The sequence below is a fragment of the Cricetulus griseus genome, chromosome 2 (assembly GCF_003668045.3).
Source record: "Cricetulus griseus strain 17A/GY chromosome 2, alternate assembly CriGri-PICRH-1.0, whole genome shotgun sequence".
In the NCBI taxonomy this organism is placed as follows: domain Eukaryota; kingdom Metazoa; phylum Chordata; class Mammalia; order Rodentia; family Cricetidae; genus Cricetulus; species Cricetulus griseus.
The window spans coordinates 99,834,192-99,860,563 of NC_048595.1; the positions used below are offsets into that span (position 1 = coordinate 99,834,192).

Genomic DNA, 26,372 nt, shown 5'->3' on the forward strand with positions numbered 1-26,372 from the left:
GAGTTTCAGGCCAGCCAGGGCTCCAAAGTGAAACCCTGTCTCAAAAAAATAAGAAAAATGTTAAATCAAGAGAAAGTGCTTTGTTTCCATTCCTTAATGCAGCATTGGTGTGTTTTAGCATTCTCTGGGGTTATGTTTAATGAGTTAACTACCCATGATCTCTACAATAAACTCCTTGCATCATCTTTCATGGCCTCACTGCCACAGCATTAAGTCTGGAGTTCTTTGGCCAAGTCTTCAAGGCCCTTAGGAGTCTGGACCACACACAGAATTATTAACCCTCCCCTACATGTGTCAGCCTGTCATTACATCATCTGTATTGTTCCCACCCTCGGGTATTTGCTCACGCTATTCATGAATCACACCAAGATTAAGTTCTCAAGCCATTTTAAACACTATCTCCTCTACGCATTCTTTCTTGATGCATTTGAAGGTTGTCTTCTTCATATCCTACAGCACTTTGTTGGGACTCTTCATTGAGATCCATCCAATCCTTACCAATATGAGAGCTCCTTTGAGGCCAGGTGCCACCAACTCTGACTCAGCCCCATAGCTTTATCAGGGCTTTCCTTACATGACTGTGGAACTGAATTGCCACATGGAAGTTCTCACTCACCACCAGGCAACACTAAGCCTGTGTTACTAGACATGCTCCAAACAGTGGTAGGTAGGCAGAGAACTTGGTGTAGTTGCATGTACAGATACATGCAAGGAAGCAGTAATAGCTTCTGGCCACAACCATGTGTCCAAGACAGAACAGGCTTGCTTGATCTTAGATTCTCCCAATGATCCAAGTTAGCAGACAACTTAAGGTTGCAGGCCTGACTCAGCTGCACTGTCCAGTCCTGTCTTAATGCTGTCTTCCCCAGTACTCGAATAAACACCTCAAATCCAAAATGTCCCAAACTGTACTCATCGACCCCAATCACAAGTGTGTCACCATATCAGGGAATGGCACCTTCACCCAAGTCAAAAAGATAGAGGTCATCCTGGACTTTCAAATCCCACCATACCACATATGCCTTCGGGCACTGAGTGCTCTGAGACGTCTCTTCCTTCTACTGGAACCTTGTAAAGAAGCCCCCACTGACTCCCTTTCAATCAGTGTGGAAGCTTTGTCACTGCAACTCTTCCCCCAGACACACCCTTCACACCATCTATCAAAACAGTCTGTACATGCTACTCTGCTGCTTAAAGGTTTCCAGTAGCTCCTCATTTCCCTTTTCCCATAGGGTAAACGACACACTACACTACCCATCTGTCCAAAGCATCATTAGCTGCTTGCCCTCATCATCCCGAGACACATACACACACACACCCCTACCCCTCTCCAGGCACACTTCACTCTTCACAGCTCCCTAAGTATCAGTCTTTCCTGCCTCTGTCACTCCCCATCACTGTAACCCTTTCCCAATATGCCAGGACCTTTGTCTGTCATATGTGTAGCAGGCTGGGCACTATACCAAGTGTCCTAAGTACTTTAGTGACTGGGAACCAGATAGAACGAGTGTCTCAGGAAAGGAGTAAAAGATGGGCACTTAAAACCACATAGAACTTTCCCAACATCTTGGCATTATGGCAACCCCATTCCCTTCCATCTCCACTGCCTTCTATACTCTTGTTGAGTCAGTCCTGAGTCCTGGTTATTTGGGTCAACTATCCTCATGGCCTGATTCTACCTATTCCAGGGTAAGGAGAGCTTATCTCCCATCCAAGCACTAACCAGCCCAGCCCTGCTTAGCTTCTTTGATTATCCAAGTTCAGATATGTTCAGGGCAGTATGATCACAGATAAGTTAAGGAATAGCATTTCTTTTTAAAAAAGTTATTGTTTTTAATCATGTGTGTGTGTGTGTTTGTGTCGACGTGAATGTGTACCACTTGTGTGGAGAGGTAACCATGGATTCCAGAGGTGTGGTATCCCCTGGAGCTGTAGTTACAGACATCTTAGCCTGTAACTGGGTACGGGGAATTGAACTCGGGACCTCTGGAAGAGCAGTGCAGCTCTTAATTGCTGAACCATCTCTCCAGCCATTTTATTTTATTTTATTTTATTTTATTTTATTTTATTTACGAGAGGATCTATGTAACCTTGGCTGGGTTGAACTCATAGCAATTCACCAGCTCCTACCCCTAGAATGCTGGGATTAAAGGTGTGCACCACCATACCTGGGCCAACCCAAGAACAGCACTTCTGATACAGGAAATGAACGGACACCCTGCCCCTACACCCTCACTCCTTGCCACTCAGCCAGATACTTTATTCTCTACTGCGTGCCTCAGGGAAGAGATTTGGTTGCAGAGAGAAAAGAATACCAGCATGGAATTTTCTAGGCTTTGAGCTTCACAGGCCTGGGTTGTGGAAAGAATAGAAAGGACTTAAGGCACAGAGGAAAGATTTGGTAGAAATGTGAGGTTGTCTCCTGATTGATAAATGGGAGGGGTGAAGGAGGGGAGGAAGTATGAACACTGTCCCAGATTCCCTAAAGAAGCCGGAGCCAAGCACCCTGGCTTCGTCCATGTCCATGGGGTTTAAAAGAGAAAACAATTCATCTTTTGCCCCATCAAGTAAAACCCAGCACAGGTCCCCAGAAAAGAACTGGCTTCATGCTGTGTCTGGACAGCCCAGTATAAACACCGTGATCACATGGCACAGAAGGGGGGAAACAGAAACTCAGGGCTACACAGACAGAACAAAAAACAGCTCAGCATTTAGCAGCTGGTCTATCTGCTGATTGGGAACCATCTAGGATGACAAAGTTCTTAGAAGATGGGTGAAGTATGAAACTGGGGGCCAGAAAGAATTCTTCTAGTATCTCAGCATAAGACAAAATCCTCAAAACTCAGCTATGAGCCCATGGGGGGAAAAAGGAGTCCATTTGCCAGGCATGATGTCCATGTCTGTAATTCCAGGACCCAGGGGATCATGATATCTAGACCAGACCAAACTAAATACACAGTCACACACACACACACACACACACACACACACACACACACACACACACACACACACACAAAGAAATCTCAATTCATACAAGATTATTTCTGGCATGCAAGAAAAAAAATGGAAGCTTAAAATAGTAGTTCCGTTCTTACAGTGCCATAAACATTTGAAATTTGTACCTGTTACTCCAATTTCCTGGCACCTTAGCTTCCTTCTCTCTGTGTGTAGGCATCATGGGGATGCCTGTCTTATTAATTCTCTGTATATACCCAGCAAGCACACGCACACACGTGTACACACACCCCTCTTCAATACTACAGACTAGGATCCATAGCAATTGGGAAATGGACATCAGGGAGTTTTTGGAATTAAACACAGGGACCAGATGAGAGGGATGCAGTGTGCAAACCACAGGGCAGAAGCCACAGACAGCATCTTCTTCAGGAAGGTCCTGTCACTCTAGTGCTTTCCTCCATGTCCCTTTGCCTCCATCTCCCCACACCCTAGCCCCAGCAGGGAAGAAAGGGCAGCACAGAATCAGTACCTACTTCACTGGAGACATCCCAGACTCTACCTGTTTCAGATCAGAACCCCAGCTGTCTAGCCCTGTCCTGGGGCCTCTCCCAGCCCTCTGCCCAGCACAGCACAGCACAGATAAGGCCAGTGGTGCTGAGTCTCTGGAAAAATCTGGTGACGTGTTTCTCCAAGATGGACTCCTTTTCTCTCTGTACTGATGATTTATTCCTGATGAAAATTTGTCTCCTTGGAAGTATCTCGTGTCCATAGGAGGGCTCCCTATCCCTGGGAAGGGCTCCACACCCCTAGGTGTTCCTTGGTCCTGAGGGGTTGGTTCTATGTCCTGCATAGCTCATCCTCAAGAAGGACTCCATAGGCTCTCAGGAAATTCTCTGTGTCTTGGGAAGGCCTCCTAGTCCCTGAAAACAGTCATCCTTGAGAAAGACTGTGTCTTTAAGAAACACAACTTGTCCCTTGTTCCTAGAAGGGCTCCACAGCCCCAGGAGGAACCCTAGGCAGGGTTCATAACCCCTAGGAGCCTGGCCCAAAGCCCCTCTCAGCTGGCACAGATGCTGCTGACAGTAGCCCCTCCTGGGCCCACAAGGCCCAGCTCTTCCTGTTCATTGATGCACAGCTGGTAACCGCAGCCCCGGGCCCGAGCTCCAGATGGGACCCGGCGGTCAGTCTTGGCACGAGGCGGCAGCAAGAAGCCCACACTGCCAGCAATGAGCATATGCCAAATGCTATGAATGTAGAAGTAGTTGTCCCGGGTCTCCACGAAAGCATACAGTAGGACGGCACTGCCTGCAATAAGGCTGCCTGGGCACAGGTAGAAGAGCCAGCGGCGCCATGTTGGTGGGTAACAGTGCCGGCGCCGGACGCTGCGAACTGTCTGGGGGAAGCAGAAAGTGGGATTCAGGAATATGAGGTCCTACAACCCAAGCCAGAAACAGTTCAGACTTCCCCTCAGCCCTAGGTGTGACCTAAAAGGCATCTGCCAAGACTTGAGTGGCCATTGTGAACAGCAGGTGATGATAGCAGAATGCAAGATGACCTTAAATTGGGGACCAGACAGCCTGTATCCACTCCTCTGCCCATCACATGCCTTTCCACTCTTACCCAGGCTGTGGCCAAGATCCCAAGGGCGAAGAGACTGGGTCCAAGCAGGTTCCAGAGTCCGTGCCGGTCAAGCTGCAAGGCCATGGACAGCAGCATAGCCCCTAGCAAATACAACACCTACAGAGACAGGAGTCCAGCATTGGGCCAGGATGTGGGGCACTGGGAAAGCCCCAGGCATGAATGGATTTTAAATAGAGGTTAGCTATTATTGTCTCCCAGGGGCCACTCGGGACTGACCTGCTTGATCACAGGCTGCAAACGAGCCATGGCAATGACAGTGACCCAAACTGACATTAAGGAGCCCAGGAAATCACAGAACTGAAGCACATCGTAGTCCATGATGCAGAAAACCACAATGCCTGGCTGGTCACAGGCATGATAGAACTGCAAGAAAAAACAGCGAGTGTTAAAAAGTCCTTGAGACCACAAGTTCAGGGCTATGAAGCCAAAGAAAGACCCTATGGGGGCTACTCCTCTATTAGAGAAATAGGCCAGAGGTCCCAGGTGAGCAATACCAGGAAATGCCTGACTCCTTCATTCCTTTTTTAAAATATTTATTTATGTGTATGGATATTTTGCTTGCATGTATGTCTGCGTACATATGAATGCACATTGGAACTGGAGTTACAGACAATTGTGAACCACTGTATGGCTGCTAGGAATTAAACACCAGTCTTCTACAAGAGCAGTCAATGCTCTTAGCCACCAAGCCATCTCTCCAGCCCTGATTCTCTCATTCTTGAGAAAAATATGGCAGTGAGGTCTGGTCTTCTTTACAGTCAAATGTATCTGGCCCATTCAGACACTGGTCCTCGACACCCTCTCCCTGCTTCTGGGATATGCTCTGAAGAGCACCCAGCCAGGGGCTCACATGTGTCAAGCTGAGGCCAGCCCCTATCCTTACCCTTCTCATGTTTACTCAATCTCATCAGCAATCCCCATCTCAAGCCTCCATGTTGTCTGGCTCTGCTCTCTTAGGCAACCTGGACCCCAAACCTCCTGCAGCAATCCTTGTTTCCTCAACAGCTCAGGCTCCAGACTAGCTTCACTCTCACCTCAACTGACCCACTTTAACTGACCCCATGCCAAGAGGGCAGGAAGCTCAGGAAGCAAAGATGCAGTATCTGTGGCCATGGAAAGCAGCATGGTGTGGTCATGAAGAATGACATGGTCCAGTCATGAAGAGCAGCATGGTATGGTCATGAAGAGAGGCATGGTCATGAAGAAAGGCATGGTGTGGTCATGGAAATCAGCATGGTATGGTCATGAAGAGAGGCATGGTGTGGTCATGAGGAACAGTGTGGTATGGCCATGAGGAGCAGTGTGGTATGGCCATGAAGAGCAATATTATGGTATGGCCATGAAGAGTGCCACTATGGCTATGGAGAACAGCATGGCACTCACACTAGGACACCATATGGTGAAGGGACATGGCCTTCCTCTTCTAAACCATGAAGAATTAATATTTGAATGTGAAGTCATTGGACATTAATTGTTCCCTAAATCTCTCTCCCAGACCCATCCTGGACAGTCTGACTCTGTTGCTCAGGCAGGCCTAGAACCTACCATGCAGCTCTGGCTGACCCCATCCTGAGTGCTGGGATTACATGTGGTTATCTGGCTATTCTCTTCTTTCAAAATCAGATGTAAAAATACAAGTCATTAAAAAATCTAGCAGACATCGGTTTCTGAGTTGGGTTTACTTTCCAAGATTAATTCCACATTCCAGGCTTAATCAATGTCTTGCACCTGTCTTTGAAGCATACAGAAAGAAGGAGGGGCCTGTGATGACTCCTTTGCCTCATGCAAAGGAGACACAGATCAGCAGGATAGAAGTAGAGCTGAGTCACCAGATACTGAAGACATGTCTAAGGGGAGACACTGGCCTTTCTCCTAAAAGCTTCTCTGTAGTGGGGACAAGGGGGTGCAAGAAAAATTAATACCACAACCTTGCTTTGCTAATATCATTCTAATCTGTACTGACCACTTCCTCACTTTGGATGCTACACATAATTAACTAAATTATTTGGAATAATTAACTAAATTGTAGAATTTTACATTTTTAGACTATAACTATATGGTTTATCCAGTGCTTCAAAACAGGGAACTCAGGCATTAATCTGGAAATGGAAACATCTCTAACACATGCAGACAGGGTTATCTGTACTCAGGATATGATGAGACTTAGTGTTGCTCACTTACTTTTCTGTTTCTGAAGTCAATTTTGTCCTAAAAATAGTCATGGGATTTTGAGCCACTGAGCATTACTCATGATGGTGTGAGGAACAGCAGAGGTCACAGAGAGTGGGCTTGAAGCCAGGATGCCAGCACTCACCAAGGAAGGCTGTACACAGCTCCAGGATGTGGGCTCTATCTGGGCTTTCGGGGATCTGATCATAGGACTCGAGGAGGTGAGGGTATGTGGCTTGGACTACACAGCTGAAGTACTGACATGTTTGTTTGTTTTTAATTTGGTTAGATTTCCTAATTGGCTTTTATCATTCATGAGTTTTGAGAAGTTCAAGATATGGCGCAGTGGTAGAGTGAGATTCACTCTCAGAGGAAGAAAGGAAAGGGAAGGAGGAAAAATGGAGGAGGGGGGCTGTTCAAAGAACCTGGCTATATGGATACATGTTCAGGGCCCTGAGACATGGGGAGCAATGCAGGGAAGTGGGGCCAGGCTGAGTGAGAATCTGGGCATCTACAGAACATAAGGATTAAAATATCCACCTATTTTTTTAGTGCAATTATGAAAATTAATTAGCAATGTTACACAGCACATAGCCAATAGCTGTTAGTTTCTGTTCCCACTATCTGGAATGCTTGGCTACATACAGAAATCAACGCTAGATTTTTGGCCTATATTTTAATGATATATCTATAAACTCCTGAATTACAGCTTGCTGACTGCTGCTATACCCCAGATAAGCTCCACCAAGCCACTTCCAGGGGTAAACTGCCACTGATAGTAAGACAAGGAAAAGGACACTCATCTACTATCCTTGTACTGTCAACTACAGACTAATCAACAAGTCCTTAGACAGGCATGTCTGTGAAATAAAATAAGTCTAAGCTAAGAATGAAAAAGAAGAGACAAGAGGGATCCTGTAAGCAGAAAACTGGATGATACTAGTTCTGTTTTGACCACATGGAAAAGAAAAGAGTTGGAGCAGGACTTTCAGTCACAGCCTTAAAGCTGCAGCTCCTTCGTAGTCTCGCATTCTCTGCCTTCTTATTAGAAAGAGGGGGTCGGGCTGGAGAGAGTCTGGCAGTTAAGAGCACAGACTGCTTTTGCAAAAGACCCCAGTTCAGTTCCCAGCAGCCCCACTGTGGCTCAAAACCTCCTGTAACTCCAGTTCTAAAAGATCCAATGTCCTCTCCTGGTCTCCATGGGCACTGCACAAAATTCATGCATACCAAGTAAAAACAATAAATCTTTTAAAAGAAAGAGGGGGTTCTCCATGTGGTATGAGGGAGTGAGGCTCCAGGTTGATATGCCACTGTATCTAGATGATGAAGAGGCATTTGGTCTAGAATATCCCAGGACAGGATGCTTGTGTGGAGTGCAAGGAATGAGTATGTTCTCTTCCAACTCCTGCTATGTTAAAGTGTTCTTACTAATTCTGAGTCACTTTGGATCTCCATGAGGCCAAGAGTGGGCTGGTGGAACAGCTGTTTGGGGGTTCTGTGAGCAACAGTAGACGGGCACCTGGTAATAAGAAGGAACAGAATCTAATATAAAAATAGAAAGACTGTCAGACCATGCCTGAAAGGGAGCCAGCTAAACCAGGGTGCACTGGTCCCCTCTGGTAGCATGACTACAGCTTCCTCTGCCTCCTCTATAGTTGAGTACCCAGGAAGTCCGCACAACTCATGTGACATATATGCCCCCTACTTTCTCCTAGACTACCAATATGATTTCTGTAATCTGGACCCAGGGAAGTACATACTGACTTTTGTGATATTCAGTTTTTAAAATTACGTGTGTGTGTGTGTGTGTGTGTGTGTGTGTGTGTGTGTGTGTGTTTCACAAGCATGTGCAGGTCAAAGGACAAGCTGAGGCAGTCATTCTCTCCTTCCACTATGTAGGTCACCAGACCTTGGTAGGGAACAAGTCTATTTGGGAGCTAAGTCACAATAGGAGATGCACTCCGCCTTTCCTGTCAGAGATGCTTGCTTGTAATATGAACCTTTCTGGCTATAGAGAAGTTGGAAATCTCAGAGAAGGAACTGTGAAGATTCCATAATGGAACAGGGAGACCTAAAAACTATAAATCTAGATGGGTGTGGTGGTACACACCTTTAATCTCAGCACTTGGAGGCAGAGGTAGGTGGATCTATGTAGGTTCCAGGCTAGTCTATACTACACAGGAGTTAGTTCTAAGTCAGCCAGATCTACATAGTGATAGCTTGTTTCAAATCAAAATAAAAAGCCCTATAAATAGACATCAGAATGTATTCCTTTGAGCTGGGATCTTATGTCACATTGCCATTTCCTGTGTCACATTGCCTTTGTTCCTGTGATGCCTTAGAACAAAGTTTCTCAAGACTGTAAAACAAATTTTTGATAAACTGCCCAATATAGAGATTTCCCTCCCTTCCAAAAGCTCTCATGGAAATCAAGAAGGCCATGGTGACTGAATGGGAGGCCATGCTTTTATGTCATAAAAATGAAATGCTACAGACAGAAATCATGGAACATGTCAGTAATCCTAGCTCAGGGGGTTTGAGGGGGGGAATACTAAGAGTTTAATGCCAGCCTGAGCTACATGGAGAATTTTAGGCCAACCTTGTCTATGGATTAAAACTCTATGTCAAAAAAGATGAGACAGTGTGCGGCACGTGGCAGAGAACAATGGAGACCACTGAGCAGAGGAGCCTTCTACAGTCAAAGTGAAGACTCCACGCAGAGACCTGGAGATGGTGAAGAACCAATCCCACATTTCACTCAGGGTGTTCAGCCCATATCTCTTCTACCCTCCCATGTGGGCAGAGTGTGGGGGATGTGAAGCCCCCCCCCCCCCCGCACCTGTTAACTTGGAAGCAGCTTTGGCCATTTATCCCACAAGCTGCCAGACAAAACAGTCACTTTTTACACGTTATTGGGGGGGGGCACTGCTCTAGAAGACATAGTGAAGGGGGTGTAGTAGAAATGCAACCCCTCTCCCCACCCTGAGGTAAGAACACAGTGAAGCAGAGGCACCACTGCATACCGTGGAGAAGAACATGGTGAAGGTGTAGACAGCGGCTTCCAGCACATATCGGCTCCGAATGGCCAAGACCACAGGTGGCAAAAACATGAGGTTGCTCAGGCAGAGGAGGAGTGTAGACAGCAGCTGGAATCCATAGGTGAGTGCATCGGCACTGTCTGTGCAACCCCAGCCCCGCCACCCTGCAGGTGGGGAAAGTACAAGGCAGAGGAGGGCAGAAGGCACCAGTAAGCTCAACAGACAATTGTGCTCACCCCTGTCCCCATACCTAGTTCTTCAGGGCACCCCTGCTCCCCACCCAGCCCTCTCACCAGCCTTGCACTCGCAGGCTGCGTACAGGTAGTTGTGGGTGCGCAGCAATTTGCACTGGCCATAAGGCCCACAGTCATCCACGCATGGGGACAGGAAGGTACGCAGCCGCACTTCAGCCGTTGCATTGCGGCACCGCACGAACCTGTGAGCATACACACTCCTGGTTATTTGAGGCCAGAGCCACCCCAACCCAACTCCAACTATGCCCCATGTTGCTCTTGCTCACCGAGGTCCCACCCCGCAAAGAGAGCGGAGGGTCAGGAACCAGGTCCCTGTCTGTGGGAATGGAATTCGAAGCCTGGCCACTCTGGACGTGACACTGACTGAGAAGAGGAAACCTGCCAGGGACTCTAAAGGGGAAAAGAAGGACCCAGGGGAGAGAAGTGGTCAGCATGGAATAAGAACCCACTTATGGGAACCCCTAGGCTGCCCCCCTGTTGTAAGAGCACCCAGCCTCCCGTTATTCCCCACTTCTCTCCCCACCTTTGGAACAGGTCACAGCAGCATCCCCCAGGCTCAAGGGTACCTCGTGAGTCAGGCATCCGAACACTGTTACATTTTCTTGGTGCAGAGAGCTCTGAGCAGGGTGAATATGCAAATGAGGCTGTCAGACCCTTGGTGTGGCCACCCCAGACCTGTCCTTCTCCCACTCCCTAAGGCTGGACAGCTCTGTTCTCCAGAGTCTGCCCACTCCTCCAGGGAACAATGCATCAAAGCTGTGCTCTTACTGAGCAGGAGGCTGAGCTCCATCAGATCCTCACAGCCAGACTCTCAGAGCCTAACAAAAGAGCAAGCCCCCCACTCTGGATCTTTCCTTCGGTTTAAGGGGGGAATTGGGCACTTTAAGCCAGATGTAGAAACAATTTAAGATTCTCAGTCACCTATCCCTGGGGCTGAAGGTAAGAGGCTTATTAAGAAAACTCACTCCTCAGGTAAAATGACCCCAAGCAGAAATAGAGGTAGCTGAAGCCAGAGAGATTAAATGCAGCAATCTGACCGGGATTAAACGAATGCAGATATCACCAGAAGGTGGTGGCACACGCCTTTAGTCCCAGCATTCAGGAGGCAGAGGCAGGCGGATCTCTGTGAGTTCAAGATCAGCCTGGTCTACAAGAGCCAGTGCCAGGATAGGCTCCAAAGACACAGAGAAACCCTGCCTCGAAACTGCCCCCCAAAAAAGAAATGCAGATATCCCCAGGTGTGGACATAAGGGGCTGTCTTCAAGGTAGAGATGGATGCCATAAATTCATGAAGAAAAATTTGAGGCAGCTTGGTATATTAAATCAGGATAAAAAAATAAATACTTATGAGAGCATTTTAATCAGTATAGAAAAATAAGTCTGTCCCTAGACATGAGTCATGTATTTGATGACTCCTGAATGGTCAAAGTGGAGAAGGAACCTTAGTGAGTTTCCGCATTTGTGAGCACATCTTAGTTCACTAGGGTCTCCAGGGGTGCAGCATCCAGGGCATGGACTTCAGCTAAATTCTTACTATCATTTTTGGTATTTCTGAGATAGCATTTCATGTAACCCAGGCTGGCCTGACCTGAAATTCACTACGGAGCCAAGGATGGCCTTAAGGTTCTGATGTAGCCTCCTTGTGCCGGGATTATGTATGTACACCACGACGCATGCCCTTCTTCAGCTGCATTCTCACCAAACAACACTGTGTCTGTGCACCTGTCCTCAACACAAGAGTGAGTCTCATAAAGCTGATTTATCGCTTCCTTTAATGGAAGGCCAGGGAGGGCAATATGCACAAGTATTACTCAGTAAAAATTATACGAATAGCCAAAGGCAGGCTCCAGCTATATAGTGCTTGATCCAGGGGAAAAGAATAAGACTCGGGGTTCTGAGTCCACCACAATTCCACAATTGTTGCTCAGTGTGGTGCAACAACTTAAAGACAAACTTGTTCTCAAGATGCATGAATGCAAGGCTTGGCTGGCTGTGGATGTACACCATTAATCCCAATGCTCAGGAGGCAGAGGCAGGCAGATTTTTTCAGTTTCAGGCCAGCCTGGTCTACATAAACAAGTTCCAGACTACCAGGGCTACTTACTGAGACTCTGCCTGAAAAATAAATAAATAAATAAAAATAAATAAATAAATGGATAAATAGCTTGCCTGCCACACTGGTCACCCAGCTCAAATTATCAGTTTCAGAGACATGATGGCCAATCAAAGTATAACCAGAGGAGTGAGTGTCAGGTGGAGGGAAGTCTAAACACCAGGGCCCCCAGACACTGAAGTGCTTTCAGCTGTTGGGAGAGCAATGGGAAACTTCTGAAGGGCTATTAGAACAGTATAGCATTATAACCAATGAACAGCATTAAGACAATATTTAGTAATCGAGTCTGTACTGTGTGTGTGTCTTTGTGTGTGAGCATGTCTGTGTGTTTGTATGGGCACATGTATGTGTATGTGGAGGCCAGAGGTTATCTACATTCTCTTTGAAATACAGCCTGTCATTTGGCCTGAAACTCACCTATTAGGCCAGGCTGGCCCAGGGACTACCCTGTTTCCATCTCCTCAGTTCTGAGATTAAAGATATGTGCCCAAGTTAGGTCCTTGCTTGGAGAGCAAGTTCTTTATCCACTGAACTAACTTCCCATACCCAAGCAGTTACTTACTGCTCATTTTTTTCTATAAATCTAAAACTGCTCTAAAAGACTCTATTAAAAACAAGGAGACACATGGATTTGCTAGATATAGCTTCAAGACAAAGTAAAGATCTGTGGGTGAAGTTCATGAAAGCAGTTCTGGTAGCCTACTGGGAATGCCACTAGCTGCAGGAGGTATCTAAACACAAACTGCATGACCTCGAGAGGTGATGAGCCTCCCATTACAGAAATGAACTACCATTGAGATCAGCCCTCTGACAGGAGGCCAGCCTACAACTAGAAACACTGGGCCACTCTGAGTCCTGCTGGTGCAGCTTTGACAGTTCAATGAATACCCAGAACAAGATGTTCACCAGAACTGTGCTGAGAACTGGAGCAATGCATAAAAGCAACCTGGAAAGACTTCCTGAAGAAGACAAGGGCCCCTACACTCCTGAAACTTTTCCCTTCAGACTCCCCAACAGAGAAACCACCCCCTTCCCAGGAAATACCACATTGAGCTGGAGCTCCAGACTAAGAACACCTCCACTGTCCAGCACTGGCAACAGCCTCAGGGCAAACACAGCTGGACGCTCAGGTGGAAGGGCCACACTGGGACCAAAGAAGATGTAGAAGTGGACAGAGAAGGTATCCAGCTCATTGCGTAGAGTTGGCCGCACTGGCCAGCAATGCTCAGGTGGCACTATGGCTCCAGACCCTTCTATAGGAGTCCCCAGGGATGGTGGCTCTGGGGGCAGTGGCTGGTTGCCCAGTGACTGGGGCATATTCATGGCAGCTCCAGGGACCAAGGCACGGGACAGGCTGGGTTGTGGACACTCTGTGAAACAGAAGAAACCAAAGATGAGACATGTAGCCCATATAGCCCTGCAGCCCCACCACAAACCAGAGCTGGGCCCAACAAGAGTTAGCAAAGGGGAGGAAGATATGTAAACTAGAACAGGATGGACCTGGAGAAAGGAAGCATCCGCGATCATAGCACAGGGTCCAGATGTTTCCTAGTTGTCACAGATATTCAACTGCCATGTTGTAGAGTATAAAAGTCATCTGTCCCTCCCCAAGATCATAGTAGAAGAAATTAAGATCATGTGTCCCTCCTCAAAGCCATGAAAACACTGCAATATAAGCTAATGTGACAGGTTGTCCTAATGACTTGTGAGCTTGTGGCAAGGGCAGTTCCTAAAGTCCTGGCTGGCCCTGTCTACCCCCAGGAAATGGAAAATGAGATTAAGCAAAACAATTGACAGCCTTTAGTTGTCCCAAGAAGTCAGGTATGAAGGCAGCCCAATGACCTGAAGCTCCAAGGACATGGGACCTCTGAAGTATGAAGGAACCTGGGTGGAGCAGGTGAAATTTTAGGGAAGTGGCTAAGGGTCTCAGAACACAGTCATCCAGATCACACCCAGCCATGGATTCCTGCACAGGTTGGGGAGTTGACGCAGATGAAGGGGTTCTGACCTTGTAACCGTACACACAGCTGGAAGCGGATGATCCTGCCAGGGCCACGGGATGGTGTCTCCACACGCACATAGACCCAGTGCCCCCAGGGGGGCAGGGCCAACTCCAGCTGGCATACTGAGGCACCTCCACAGGTCACAGAGCTTGAGTTGTGTAGGGGTGGGGCCTTGGGACGTAGGCGTAGTGTCAGGGGGCAGACAGACGCCCCTCGGCCCCCTACACACACCAGTTGTGCGGAGACCCTGTATGTGAAGCTGGGCACAAAGACCCTGGACAGAATGCAGGTTGGGAGCAAGAAAAGACAGAGGGAAAAGAAACATGAGGAGCAAAACAAGAGGAAGAAAGGGAATGGATGGTGGCAAAAGACACAGGAACGGTGGCCTAGCCAGGTCTTCCTCCCTGTGTGAGGGGAGAGGAGACTGGGATGGGACCCACCCTGGGGATTCTGGATTACTTTGGCTAGAGGGAAAGCAAGACTGCCATGTATAAGACCAGAGGAGGAAAGGGCGGGGCCAGGTTTGGAGTGTTTACTTACTTATACAAGGCTGAACGATTGTGGGGGGAGAGGGTTTGCTCTGAGGGACGGCCAGGAACCAGCACAGCCACATCCAGCAAACGCCGGACAATCAGCTGCGGCTGAAGGAGGTACTGACACTCATCCTGGAGACCCTGAAACAAAAGGGGCAGCAGGAGAGACAGTGTGGATGCTACCAATGCAAGAAGGCTACCATTACCTGCCAGGGGGTGGGGGTCATGAAGAAACCCCTTTAGCCTCTGGCTCCTGGGGCTCCCACTCTGGCCTCTAAGTCTGAATTTCTCCTACCTGTGTAGTCACTTTATTAATGATTGTTAGTATTAAAAGTATTTTAGGATTAGGCTTCACTACAAGGGTTAGGGAAAAAGGACACTCTGAAGAAAAACATACCCAAGTATGGGTACAGGCCCTTCAAGGGAGAACTGTTTTTTTATTTGTATGTGTTCATGACCTTGAGTATAGCCACATGTCAGAGAGAAACCTGAGATGTTACTCTGCACCATCCACCTTGCTTGAGGCAGGCCTCTTCTTGTTAGCAGCTGTATGAGCCAGGTTAGCTAGCCCACCAGCTTCTGGAGAATCCCCTTGTCTCCACCACCGTCTTGTCATAGAAGCACTGGGGTTCCAGATGTGTGCTACTTGTCCAGCTGAATTCAGTGTGGGTTCTGGGGATCTGAACTCATATTCTCATGCTTGTAAAGCAAGTGCTTTGCCCACTGAGCCATCCCCTCAGCTCTCAGGGCAGTCATTTCTGATCACCTTTGTCCTCTCTGGGTCTTCAAGGTCTCAACACTGAAGGAAGTTCAGGGACTCAAGTTCAGGTCCAACTGATAATGTGGCTCTGCTTGTACCTTATCCCAATCCATACCCTCCTCTTGTGACATTCCTAGACAGGACATTCCCCCACACCACTGTAATAGCAAACCATGACATTCCACAAATGAACACTGGCTCTGCTAGGGGAGTTGGAAAGCTCCTTCTAGGCCTCTACTGCAACCTTCCATCACCACTAGTAGTCTGAACCTTTAATTGCCTGTTCCCCAGGTTGCCCTTCTGATGTCTGTCTGTCTGACCCTGTTCCATCACACCAGTGAAGACTATTTACTTCCTCCCAAGCAACCTCCAGACTATTTGGAACTTGAGAATAGGACTTGGCCCTCCCAAAAGGCCTAATGTGGTATGCACAACTGGCCATGAATATTTTCCAAACACATGAATCAGCCCAGCTGCAGACAGCACTGACCTTTATGAAGCCAAAATCTGTCCCCTCACAACTACTCTGACCTGACCCGCAGCCTCAGACAGTTTCTTTGGACATTGAAGGGCAGCCACCACACTTCCCACAGCTTCTCTTGTACTGCACAAACCCCCAAGCCCCTGTGTCCTACTGGGCTCCCCACAGCTCCCCACCCCTTCAGGGTCACAGTTCTTCTGCAGCAGCTACACCTTCTACTCCCTACAAACCTATCACGTAAGGGTGTAAGGTTCTCTGAATGAGGCTTCTCTAGCCTTCTACATAAGGCCTTTTATTGGCCAACAAACTAGAGACTATGGCTCGCTTTGGTGGTTACTGTGATAAGATGTGCCTCCAAAGCCTTGTTCTGGGGGAAAGTCCCAGGCCTTGACATTCTACCATGTTTTATGCCATGGACCAGGTCAGCCAACCTTGGACTTTGGGCTAAGTCCACAGTGCTGTGGGGAGGCCTTGACCTGTGTCAGGTCAGAAGAGCAATTGCCCTGTGCTAGTACTTTTCTGTGCCACCTCACTGTTTTGTTCTCAATGCTTAGCATATGATCTGACACATCTGAGGTGCTGAGAACAAAATAGCTGTCAAGTTGAATGATGGGTGTCAAGAGAGAGCTCCTTAAAGTGACCTAATTGTCCAGAATTTTCCATTTCTGACGTCCAAAGCAGACATCCCTCACTTCTGATATAAAGCCCTGTGGATGAGAAATACTCTGGCAATATACTTCAGAAGACACTCATAAATGCAGGAATCACCACAAGCTCGCACTCAGGATACACCCAGCTCCTGGCCTCATGGTCTAGGCAAAGAAACTCTGATCCATTTTTGCTGCTGGTTTCAGGAAAGGAACAGGACACATGTGTGCTCTGCATGTGTTCCCTCAACATCCAGTCTCTTCTTCAACATGAAACAGAGACCAAGGGAGGTGGAGGGGAGGACTCTGGACTATGGAGATGCCCAGTATTGTGTGGAGCATGGGGAACGTCTCTTCTTTTTAGTTCTTTAGAGAGGATAAGGGTCTTAGTCTGTGGTTTAGCCTTGACCTCACCTTGTTGTGCAGTCTGGTTACAACTCATGCCAATCCTCCAACCTCAGCCTCTTAGGTACACGATTACAGATATGAGTCACCATGCCCATTGATAAAATGTCCCCAGGCTGGCCTGTAGGCAAGTCTGTGGGGGCAATTTCGTGATTGATTGTGGGAGGGTCCAGTTCACTGTGGGTAGGGCCACCCCTGGTGGGTGATACAAGAAAGCAAGCTGAGCAAGTAAGGGAAAGCAAGCCAATAAGCAGTGTTCCTCCATGGCCTCTGCATCAGCTCCTGCACCTCCAGATTCCTTCCCTATTTGAGTTCCTGCCCTGGCGTTCCTCAGTGACGGGGTGTGACTGAGAGTTGTAAGCTGAATGCAACCCTTTTCCTCCCACATTGCTTTTGGTCATGGTGTTCTGTCTATCACAGCAATGGAACCCCTCACTAAGACAGGCTTGCAGACTGAAGATATTGCAGACATGTGGCTTTCTCATGTCCTCAGTCAGCAACAATCAATGTGGAAGTGAATACAGGCAGGATAGACTGCAGGGGCAGAAGAGGAAGCAGAGTGACATTTAGGAGGTTACTGTGGTAGCAAAGGGGAACACTAGAGAAGAGGTGATAATTGGCCATGGGAAGTAAGAGGAAAGTAAGACTCAAGATGGGACATTTGAGGCTTGAACACTGCTGGGTAGCAGTCCTATTGACTAGGAAGAAAACAACCAGAAGGATGAAGCCTAGCCTGGAAATGAAGCAGGAATCAAAGAGTTTGGGACTTTGCTTTGCTTTGTACATATTAAATTTGGACTGTTCTTAGAAGCAACTGAAGGTGTCAAGAAAGCTGGTAAATATAGTTTGAGATTCATAGAATTCAGGACTGGCTGTCTACTCTTAGGAGCCATCAACTCATAGATGGTATTTAAAACAACTGTGCACAGACACCAAACAAGAGAATGAAAAAACAAAAAGGAGTTCTCCTGGAACCAAGCCTCAGGTCACAACAGCATGCAGGCACACACACACAGAGACACGCAGACACACACAGAGACACGCAGACACACACACATACACACACACACACACACACACACAGAGAGAGAGAGAGAGAGAGAGAGAGAACAAGCAGAGAAGTCAGAAAAAAAAGCATTGTTTAACTAGGCAAAGATGTGTTACATTTGTTTATGCTGAGGAATATTACTTTAATTGTGTAAAGATATGTTTATACTGTATTTGTTTAACAATGTAAGGATGTGTGTTTAATTATGTAAAGACAAGCTGCATTTGTTTTATTTTGCTGCCTAAGGCACCTGATTGGTTTAACAAAAAGCTGAATGGCCAATAGCTAGGCAGGAGAGAGATAGGCAGGACTGGAATGCGGAGAAAATAAATAGGAGGAAGAATCTAGAGATTAAAAAAAAAGAAAGGAGAGAATGAGGGAGATGCCTAGGGTGAGAAGCCAGGCAGACATGAGAAGCAGTAAAAGTAAAATATACAGAACTAAGAAAGGTAAAAAGTCCCAAGGCAAAAGGTAGATAAAGAGAAACAGGTTAACTTAAGTTAAAAGAGCTAGCCAGAAATGAGCTAGTCTAGGCCGAGCATTCAAAAATAATAAGTCTCTGTGTCATGATTTGGGAGCTGGTTGGTGACCCAAAAGAAAAAGCTTAGTGCAAAGCAGAGACTGGACAGTGGTCAGGAAAAGCAGGAGAATGATGTGGCCAGGAGTCATAACTGCCAAGGTAAGAGTGATCAAGGAGAAACAACAACATACGGAAGTAGTTGAGATCTGGGTACTATTCGCCAACAGAAAGAGGAACTGAAAACTAACAGAAGGGAAGAAAGACTTACTTTTCACTGTGGACCTTTGTGCCTTTCAAAGGCTGTACCAAGTGCATATGTCACCTATTTGAAATATAAATAAAATAACTTAGAGGGGAGAGAAAGCAGAGGAGGCACTGTTAGATATCACCTACTGCGGCCGAGACGTGGAAATGCTTGGTCCTCATCAATGGACTGATGCTGTGTGCTTTCTATCTGGTTGTTTTCATTATTTTACCTGATTTTATTTACATACAAAATCTAGACTGGAAAGAGAAAGTCTTCAAGATCCTTACCCTGATATTTAGGAGAACTTTCTTGTTATGAGCTATTAGGTGCTAGCTGGTATCCACAGTCCCAAAGCCAGCCATCCCAGGCAGGCTGGTAAACGGGAGCCTTAGGATAAACACTTGCTAAGACATGGAAGACAACAAGATGAGAGGCAAGGACAAGGCAGATGAGGAGACTGACAGAAAGGAGGAGACAGAAGAGGAGGAATCATTAGATCAGCTTAGGACAGTAAGAGTTTGAGAAGGTGAAAGAAAGGTAACAAAAACTTGCCAAGCCCACCACCACGTGCCAGCTCAGTGCTGGGAACACATGATTCAGGAGAACATCTGGACTAGAGAAGGGTGTCCTTCCCAGGCTCCCTGTCACTCTCAGGATACAGTTTAAACTTCTGGGCCCTCTTCCACCTGACTTCTGCCTACCCTTCCATCTCCTTCAGTCCTGAGCTCTGGTGCATGCTACTCCCCAACCGGCTGAGCTACTTCCCTGTCTCCTCCCACTGCGGCTTCACTGCCTGGTCTCTGAGCACAACCTCCACCATATTACTAACCTGAGTTAGCCATCTCCTCTTCGTTTTTTTAAAGCATTTTCACATCTAACCAACATATGTCATCTATTACCTCAGTGTTCCCAGCACCCAACCCAAGGCCTAGTGCAAAGCAACTGAAGGACAATGAGATCTAAGCTCATCCCCAAAGTCCAGGAGGACCTTAGAAATAGTACTGCTTCATCTCCCTGGGATCCTTCCTGCCCCAACCAGGGTTATCCCTAAGCCACACCACTGCCTGTGCCTGCCACACATTACAGAAGAACCATGATACAAAGAGGATACAAATTGGGAATGCAGAAGAAGGTTCTAGACAGTAAACCCATAGGTTTAAGTCTAGGAAAGTAGCCAGGGTCAGAGAGCACAAGAATCCTTAGAGGTCCATAGAAGATTCCAGAAGATAATCAATACTTTAGAAAAACCACACCCAAGATCCTTGTCTATCCAACCCTAGAACAGGCGCGTCCAAACAGTGCCCAGCCCTGCAGCCTCCAGTGATGGAACTACGTGCCCTTTCTCCCTGGTCTTACCACACTGCTGGAAACACGGCTATCTAGGCTTCCAGTTGCAGTACCAAGTCTCACCGAGACTGGAAATTCTCTCTAGACAGAATGTATATACCAGGCCTGGCTGTTTTCTCATTCCCCAGTGATATACACACATACTTTGAATCACACATTAGGTTCTGAGAAGCCTTGCTCTATAGTGCTATCCCCAAGCAATCCCAGCCATTCCTGTCCAGGTTTCAGCTCCATAATCCCACACATGTCTAGGCTCCATGTGCTCCCTGCTTACTTAGAAAGGGAGATACCTAGAGCAGGAGCTAGACTCTAGCCCAAGAAGAAGTCTCTAGCCCACAGGGGTCACTTAACAGATATCCTGCATAGGAAATAATTCTATGGCTGGGGATCACCACAACATGAGGATCTGTGTTAAAGGGTCTCAGTGTTAGGAAGGTTGAGAACCACTGGGCTAGCAGATTCTTCCATCAGTTCTTACAAAGTGAGGCAAGCTCATGGCTGGGTCAAGAGGCAGGCTCTCAGATTCAGCCAAAGATCAATGAGGACATTCTTCCTAGTAGAAAAATCCTTATTTCAACATGAATCAAGAGCCCACAGACTTTTCCAGGTGAGCTTCCAGCATGCGCTCATCTACTGGGCTCCAAAACCCTCTTGGACATCACAAAACTCAGCCTAGACTGGTCTAGACACTTTGCCAATTTAGAGGCAATTTTCACCTGGTTGGGAATTTCTGTCCCTCTTAATCCTCAACAACCAAACACCATTAGCTTTCTTGCTTTGTAACACTCCTACTTCATAACTCTCTATAAACCCTCATCTGTTCATGCTAGTCCACATGGCCACTGGACTAACAGTGACAAGTTCATTGCATATTCCCTCTCCTGCAATACGAAACCTATGTATTTCCTCACTCCCAACATGTCTAACACATTAGAGTGGCAGGAAAACATTGTGGTATTTTCTTTCACTCCAAACTAAAGAAGCATCCTGACCTTTGACCCTGCCCTTCAGACTGACAACCTCCACTGTGTTAGAGTCAGGGCTGATATTCAGCAGAAAGGAAGATAACAGTCAGGAAGGTTATCAGCTATCCAAAGCCTCTCTTATTAGGAAAAACCTTCTTATGGCTTCTCAGAGGGCAAAGGAGAGACCTGAAACCATGATACATAGGCTAGAAACAAGAATGTGGCCTGAGAGAAGTTTCAGGGCTATTATCAGCCAAAACAAAAAATAAAACCAGTGCTGGGTTTGTCTAGCAGATTCCACCGGGCCCAGATAGCCTGTGGCCAGGAAAGGCACAAATGCCCAGTTACAGTGTCTCATTCCAGACTCTGTAGTTTCTCTCCAACCTATCTGGAATCACTATGTCCCAGTTTCCTTCTACAGGCCATCCCATAGGACAGCCTGCTGGCCTACAGCAGTGCCTCATCCCAACCATTTCAATGCTGTGGTTCATTTGGGCAACAAGGCTATGATGCCAGTGAGCACTCAACAGGGACGGAGGGGAAGACATGACCCCTCATGTCCCAGGCAGCATCAACCCACCTTGACAGAGATGTGACCATGGGCTTGGGGAAGGTGGGCAGCCAAGAACCAGTCCCCAGGTAAGGGGCTGCTGACATTAAAGATGCCCGAAGTTCTGTTGGGCAGTGTCCAGCTGAGGGTGAGTGAAAAAACCCCAGGCACAACCGTGTCTGCTGGGAAGTGTGTATGCAGGGGATTGATGACAGGAGGAGCTCCAGAGCGGAAATACCTGGGGACAAGAATTAGGAAGACAGAAAAGCAGGCAGTGAGGTAGGAATTAGGAAATAGTGATTGAAAAAGAGAACTGTCATTCATCACTAGTAAACAAACAGATTCCCTATACTAACATATACCACAAAATGGTTCCAGGTCAAGGGTCAAGTTCATAAGGGGCAATAGGTCAGTCAGCTCAGGCACTCACAGACAGAGGTCATGGCCCCCCAGTCATACTTCAACCTGGACAAGGGTCAAGGTCAGGGTTAGGAGGTATGTTCTGACCTCAAAATAGTTATATTTCAACTTGGAAAGTAACTAGGATACTAGGGTTGGAAAATGGGGTCACAGAAAAGTAGGCCAAACACTCACACAGTCACACTTTGATCTGGGCAGTGGTCCCCAAAGGTTCCTCCCTGCTCCTTGAAGATGATGAGGTTCCAAACAGCCAGGAACGTGTCCTCAGGAACGTGGAAGTGGAAGAGCTCGGTGTTGGCGAAGGAGCGAAATGGGCTGAGCTTGCGGGGCGAGCAGGTGGAGTAATCGGTCAGGAAAAGGCCTCCTGGGAAGCACAAGAAGTCAGCAGAAGGAGGGACACAGGCATTTCCACTCCATACAGGCAAGCCTGTGTTTCTCACCAACAGTACCAAGTCAACAAGCACACTCCACCAGCCAGGAGCTGGGCTGTGCTACCCTAGCCAGCATCTGGTTTGTTCCTCACAAAACCTTGTTCTTAAAATATTCGTATCGCAAAATGGAAAACTAAGAATTTTAACCTGGGCCTTTCATATGACTTCATGCTCACTCACTTAGGAGGCATTATTCTCCTCTCACCAGGCCTAACAAACAGGGTGTGCAAGCATGTGTGTGTGTGTGTGTGTGTGTGTGTGTGTGTGTGTGTGTGTGTGTGTGTGTGTGTTGGCACAGGCTCTTAAGCCACTGAGCAAGCTAGAACTCCACCTGTGGGGCTTGGGAATCAGCACAGAACTGTGTAACTTGTTTGTTTTCTGCCCTTCTCTATTCCCCAGAGGTTAGAAGCAGTAAAAATTCTCAGAAGCTTCACAAGAGCCGTCTGTATACTAGCCCAGGGCAGAAGACCAGAGGGGGAGGTGTGGTGAGGCTGCCAGGGAGCTGCTTGGGTGGCAGAGTTGAGAACAGGAGCTGGCAGGCCACCTCGACAGTGCCCAAAAGAGGAGAGTGATCAGACCCTCTAGGGTCAAATTGAGTAGCCAGAGTTTTCTCCCAGGAGGAGGTCCTAGAACGCAGTCACTCGATGACTCAGAGGCACCCTAAATCACTTGGGAATATTTGGAGTAGACCAGACTGGGGAGGAGGTTATCTCTAGCTGAAATACTCAGATCCCTGATCACGGTTGTGAGGAGCAGAGCCAGGGTGGGCAGGAAAGCCACAGGCCCTAGCCAGAAAAGCACATTAGGGACAGGAGCGTCATAGCAATGAGGGTAACTCATAGCTCGGATGACAGAAGGTAGTTCCAAAATGCAGTGTCTCCATATAAAGCACTCTAATGGCCTCTCACTGCCCCCCTCCCCTCCATTTCAAAACAGTTCCAAAGAAGCCCAGGAACGTGTCTCTAGACAGGTGGAAAGCTGGGGAAACTCTAGCATCTTCAAGATACCATAGAGGTTGGAGGGAGGACTCTTAAAGAGGAGATTCCAGCTACACAAGAAATACCCATAGGGCTTACCTAATTTGATGATTCCTACCTCTGGAGATGGGAGTCATGACCCCCAAAATGAGGTATTTAAAGTAACAGAGACATGGGGCATCAGGGAAAAGGTGGTTGCTGAAGGAGGGTAAAGGTTGGCCGCATTAAACTGCCTTATACAAGTAGAAGGCACTGGCCAGAATGGCTCAAAGGCCATGGCAGCACCAAAGGACTAGGCTCTGCTGTACCAACCATATGACCAATTTCAACAAGAAAAACTGCCAGCTTGCAAGCTGAGAGTTCAGAACTTCACTCAGACAGTAGTGGGGGTATCCAAGGCAGATAAACTACCGAGGGACTATATAATGAAGAAGAAAGCTTCCTAGGAGCTCCGCCTCCAGGAGGCCCCAAACTGAACAGCCTTGAATACTATTGTTACAGGAAATAAGAGCTCTGGAGTGCCCTCTGCTGGGGTTAGGGAAGGGCTGCTCCTTCCTAAAGTTAGCACCAGGCCAGCACAAAGAGCTTGCTCGGCCTAGAGAATCAGGAGAACTGCCTAAGCCTTAGAAAACCAGTGGCTAAGGGGATGGTGGAGTGTGCCAGCATGTGCTTGTAGGAAAAGGAGTAAGCAGCAGCCTGGAGCTGTGAGAGGAACTTAGAAGGAGTTTGGAGACGGGGTGGATCCTTGGGAAACAGCCCTAATCACATGAGCAAGGTCCCATCCAAGTCTAAATGAACTTGTCCTGATGTCCCTTCTAGTGCTTTTCCACCACCTAAAATCACATGTGTGTGTGCAAACTCCTCTCATCAAAACCAAAAACCTGATTGCTTCTGCAAGTGCCCAACCTGCACTGTCGTCAATAATGACTGTCTACTCCTCCATTCTGGGTCCTTCCTTCCAAAAGCAGCACTTCAGTGATCCGTTCAAAAGATGAGCGGGGCCAAGCTGAGGAATGTGTGGGCCATACCACATGTCCCCTCACCCTCACACTCCAAAGACACATCAGCTCATACACACAGATACCAACGCGTAAGCATGAACACATGTCGCACACACACCATTCCCACAGACTCCTATTATACACACAGCTATACAGTGCCCACACATCTCTGCAGGACTGTAACCTTAGAATGCATTGATCTCAAGCTGTATACCGAAGCTGTTCCACTGGGATCAATGAAACCCACCTCCACCCACAGCTCATCTCTGTCCTCTCTAGAGTGCCACTCAGCAAAGGTGGTTTGGGGATGAGGCCATGAACACTAGCCACTTCATGAGGAGGCCCTCTTTGCTCTTAGGCTAGGGCCCTCTCTGCTTCCCTCATCCCAGCCATTAAGAAGCTGGGCCACCCCTCTCAACCAAGTGACTTCCTAGGTTACAGGATGGATATAGGTTGACACCTGTCAAATGAAAAACAGTTTATGAATTAAGCCTCCCTGTAGACAGACTAGGGAGAAAAGAGATTATGCTTTGGGTCAATGGAGGAGTACTTGAACCTAGAACACAGTCAGAGAAAGGGATAGGAGGGGAAGGAGTCAACCACTATATCATAGGAACTAGGAAACCTTTTTTCTAGCCTACTATTGCCATTTATACACAATACAACTTTGAACAAATTACTCCCTCGCTGAGCCTCAGTTTCCCCATCTGTAGAATGCTGCTGAGGCTCACCCATGCTTTAAAAGTACCAAGCATTATCTGTAGCCCAGTGACATGCTTGGGGAAAGACCCGGCACAAGAAGAAAGCTCATTATAATGGCAACTAACCCACATCCACCTATGCAATGCAGCATATTGTCTCCAAAAGTGTTTTTTAAACCCTTTTTGAATCTGTGCTTGGTATCTCAAAGGTTTAGGCCACATCTGGGGCTAGAATGGAAGCTTCTATTCTACAGGGCTATGTCATCTCCACACAACTTTGCAGAAGGAGCAAAGCCCCCAAGACTTCCCATGGAGAGCCAGACTCAATAGGTCAGGGTGGACACCAAGAAATAAGATCTCCCAGAGCTCTTTGGGGACTATAGCCACCTGCTGAAGTAGCTGAGCAACACCACTCTTGAAGTCGGCCAGTCCACCTCTGTGTAAGCGCTTCTCCCCGCTCCCCACCACCACTTTTTCCCCAGTGACCTAGCTCCCCAAATCCCACCTTTCCTGACTCTTTCCAAAACACCCCTCCCTGGAACCCCGTCCTTTTCCCAATCTTCCCTTTTCTGCACTCACCAGCCCCTGGACCAAGGACAGAAAACAGCAACAGCAGCAATAGGGCTGGTGGCAGCTGGAGCCCAGACCTGAGTCGAGGCTGGGAGAGGGGCAGAGTATGAGAGAGGCGGGGAGCCAGTGGAAGAGACTTGGGCAAACACAGAGACGGGGGCAAAGGCTGAGCTACTGGGTTGCGTTGGACTGAGCACTGGGGCTCAAACAAGGGCAGAAGATGTGATGGGAGGAGCGGGTGTGATGGGGATGGGAGCAAGGGCTGGGGCTGGGGCTGGGGCTGGGGCTGGGCCAGCGGCTTAAGCAAACGCTGGGAATGGGACAGGGTCAGATGCTGGGCTGGGAATTGTGACAGGGTCTGGAACAAGGGCCGAGGCGGAGATAGTGGCCAAGCCAAAGGCAGGGACTGGGGTTGGAGCGGAGACCTGGACCTGGGCATTCCCTGGGACATTGGCCGGGGCCGGGGCAGGTTTGGGAAGTGGGGCGAGGGCGTGGCCGGAGGCCAAGGCTGAGATTGGGATAGGATGAGGGGCCGGAACAAGGGCTGGGCCATGGCCCGGGGCGGGGGCGGGGCCGGCCAGGCCAGCACG

At 47.9% G+C, this 26,372-nt stretch overlaps 1 protein-coding gene across 11 annotated transcripts; it reads right to left on the minus strand.

Annotated features, from left to right (window-relative positions):
- Nucleotides 1–2,032: 2,032 nt before the first annotated feature.
- On the minus strand, nucleotides 2,033–26,368 carry Tmem8b (transmembrane protein 8B). Of its 11 annotated transcripts, XM_035439903.1 has the most exons (14): nucleotides 26,208–26,241; nucleotides 25,792–25,870; nucleotides 22,277–22,466; nucleotides 21,713–21,920; nucleotides 14,720–14,853; nucleotides 14,185–14,453; nucleotides 13,221–13,546; nucleotides 10,587–10,680; nucleotides 10,330–10,453; nucleotides 10,103–10,245; nucleotides 9,795–9,973; nucleotides 4,819–4,965; nucleotides 4,582–4,698; nucleotides 2,033–4,350 (listed from the first exon to the last, which is right to left on the minus strand). In XM_035439903.1, the coding sequence occupies exons 7-14, from the start codon at nucleotides 13,497–13,499 to the stop codon at nucleotides 3,994–3,996; spliced, it is 1,440 nt and encodes a 479-aa protein (XP_035295794.1). In that variant the 5' UTR covers nucleotides 13,500–13,546; nucleotides 14,185–14,453; nucleotides 14,720–14,853; nucleotides 21,713–21,920; nucleotides 22,277–22,466; nucleotides 25,792–25,870; nucleotides 26,208–26,241; the 3' UTR covers nucleotides 2,033–3,993. The 11 variants fall into 11 exon arrangements, with proteins under 11 accessions (XP_035295794.1, XP_035295793.1, XP_027259020.1 ...); XM_035439902.1 differs by having other exon boundaries at nucleotides 9,795–9,949; nucleotides 25,792–26,368; XM_027403219.2 differs by having other exon boundaries at nucleotides 25,792–26,368.
- Nucleotides 26,369–26,372: the final 4 nt, after the last annotated feature.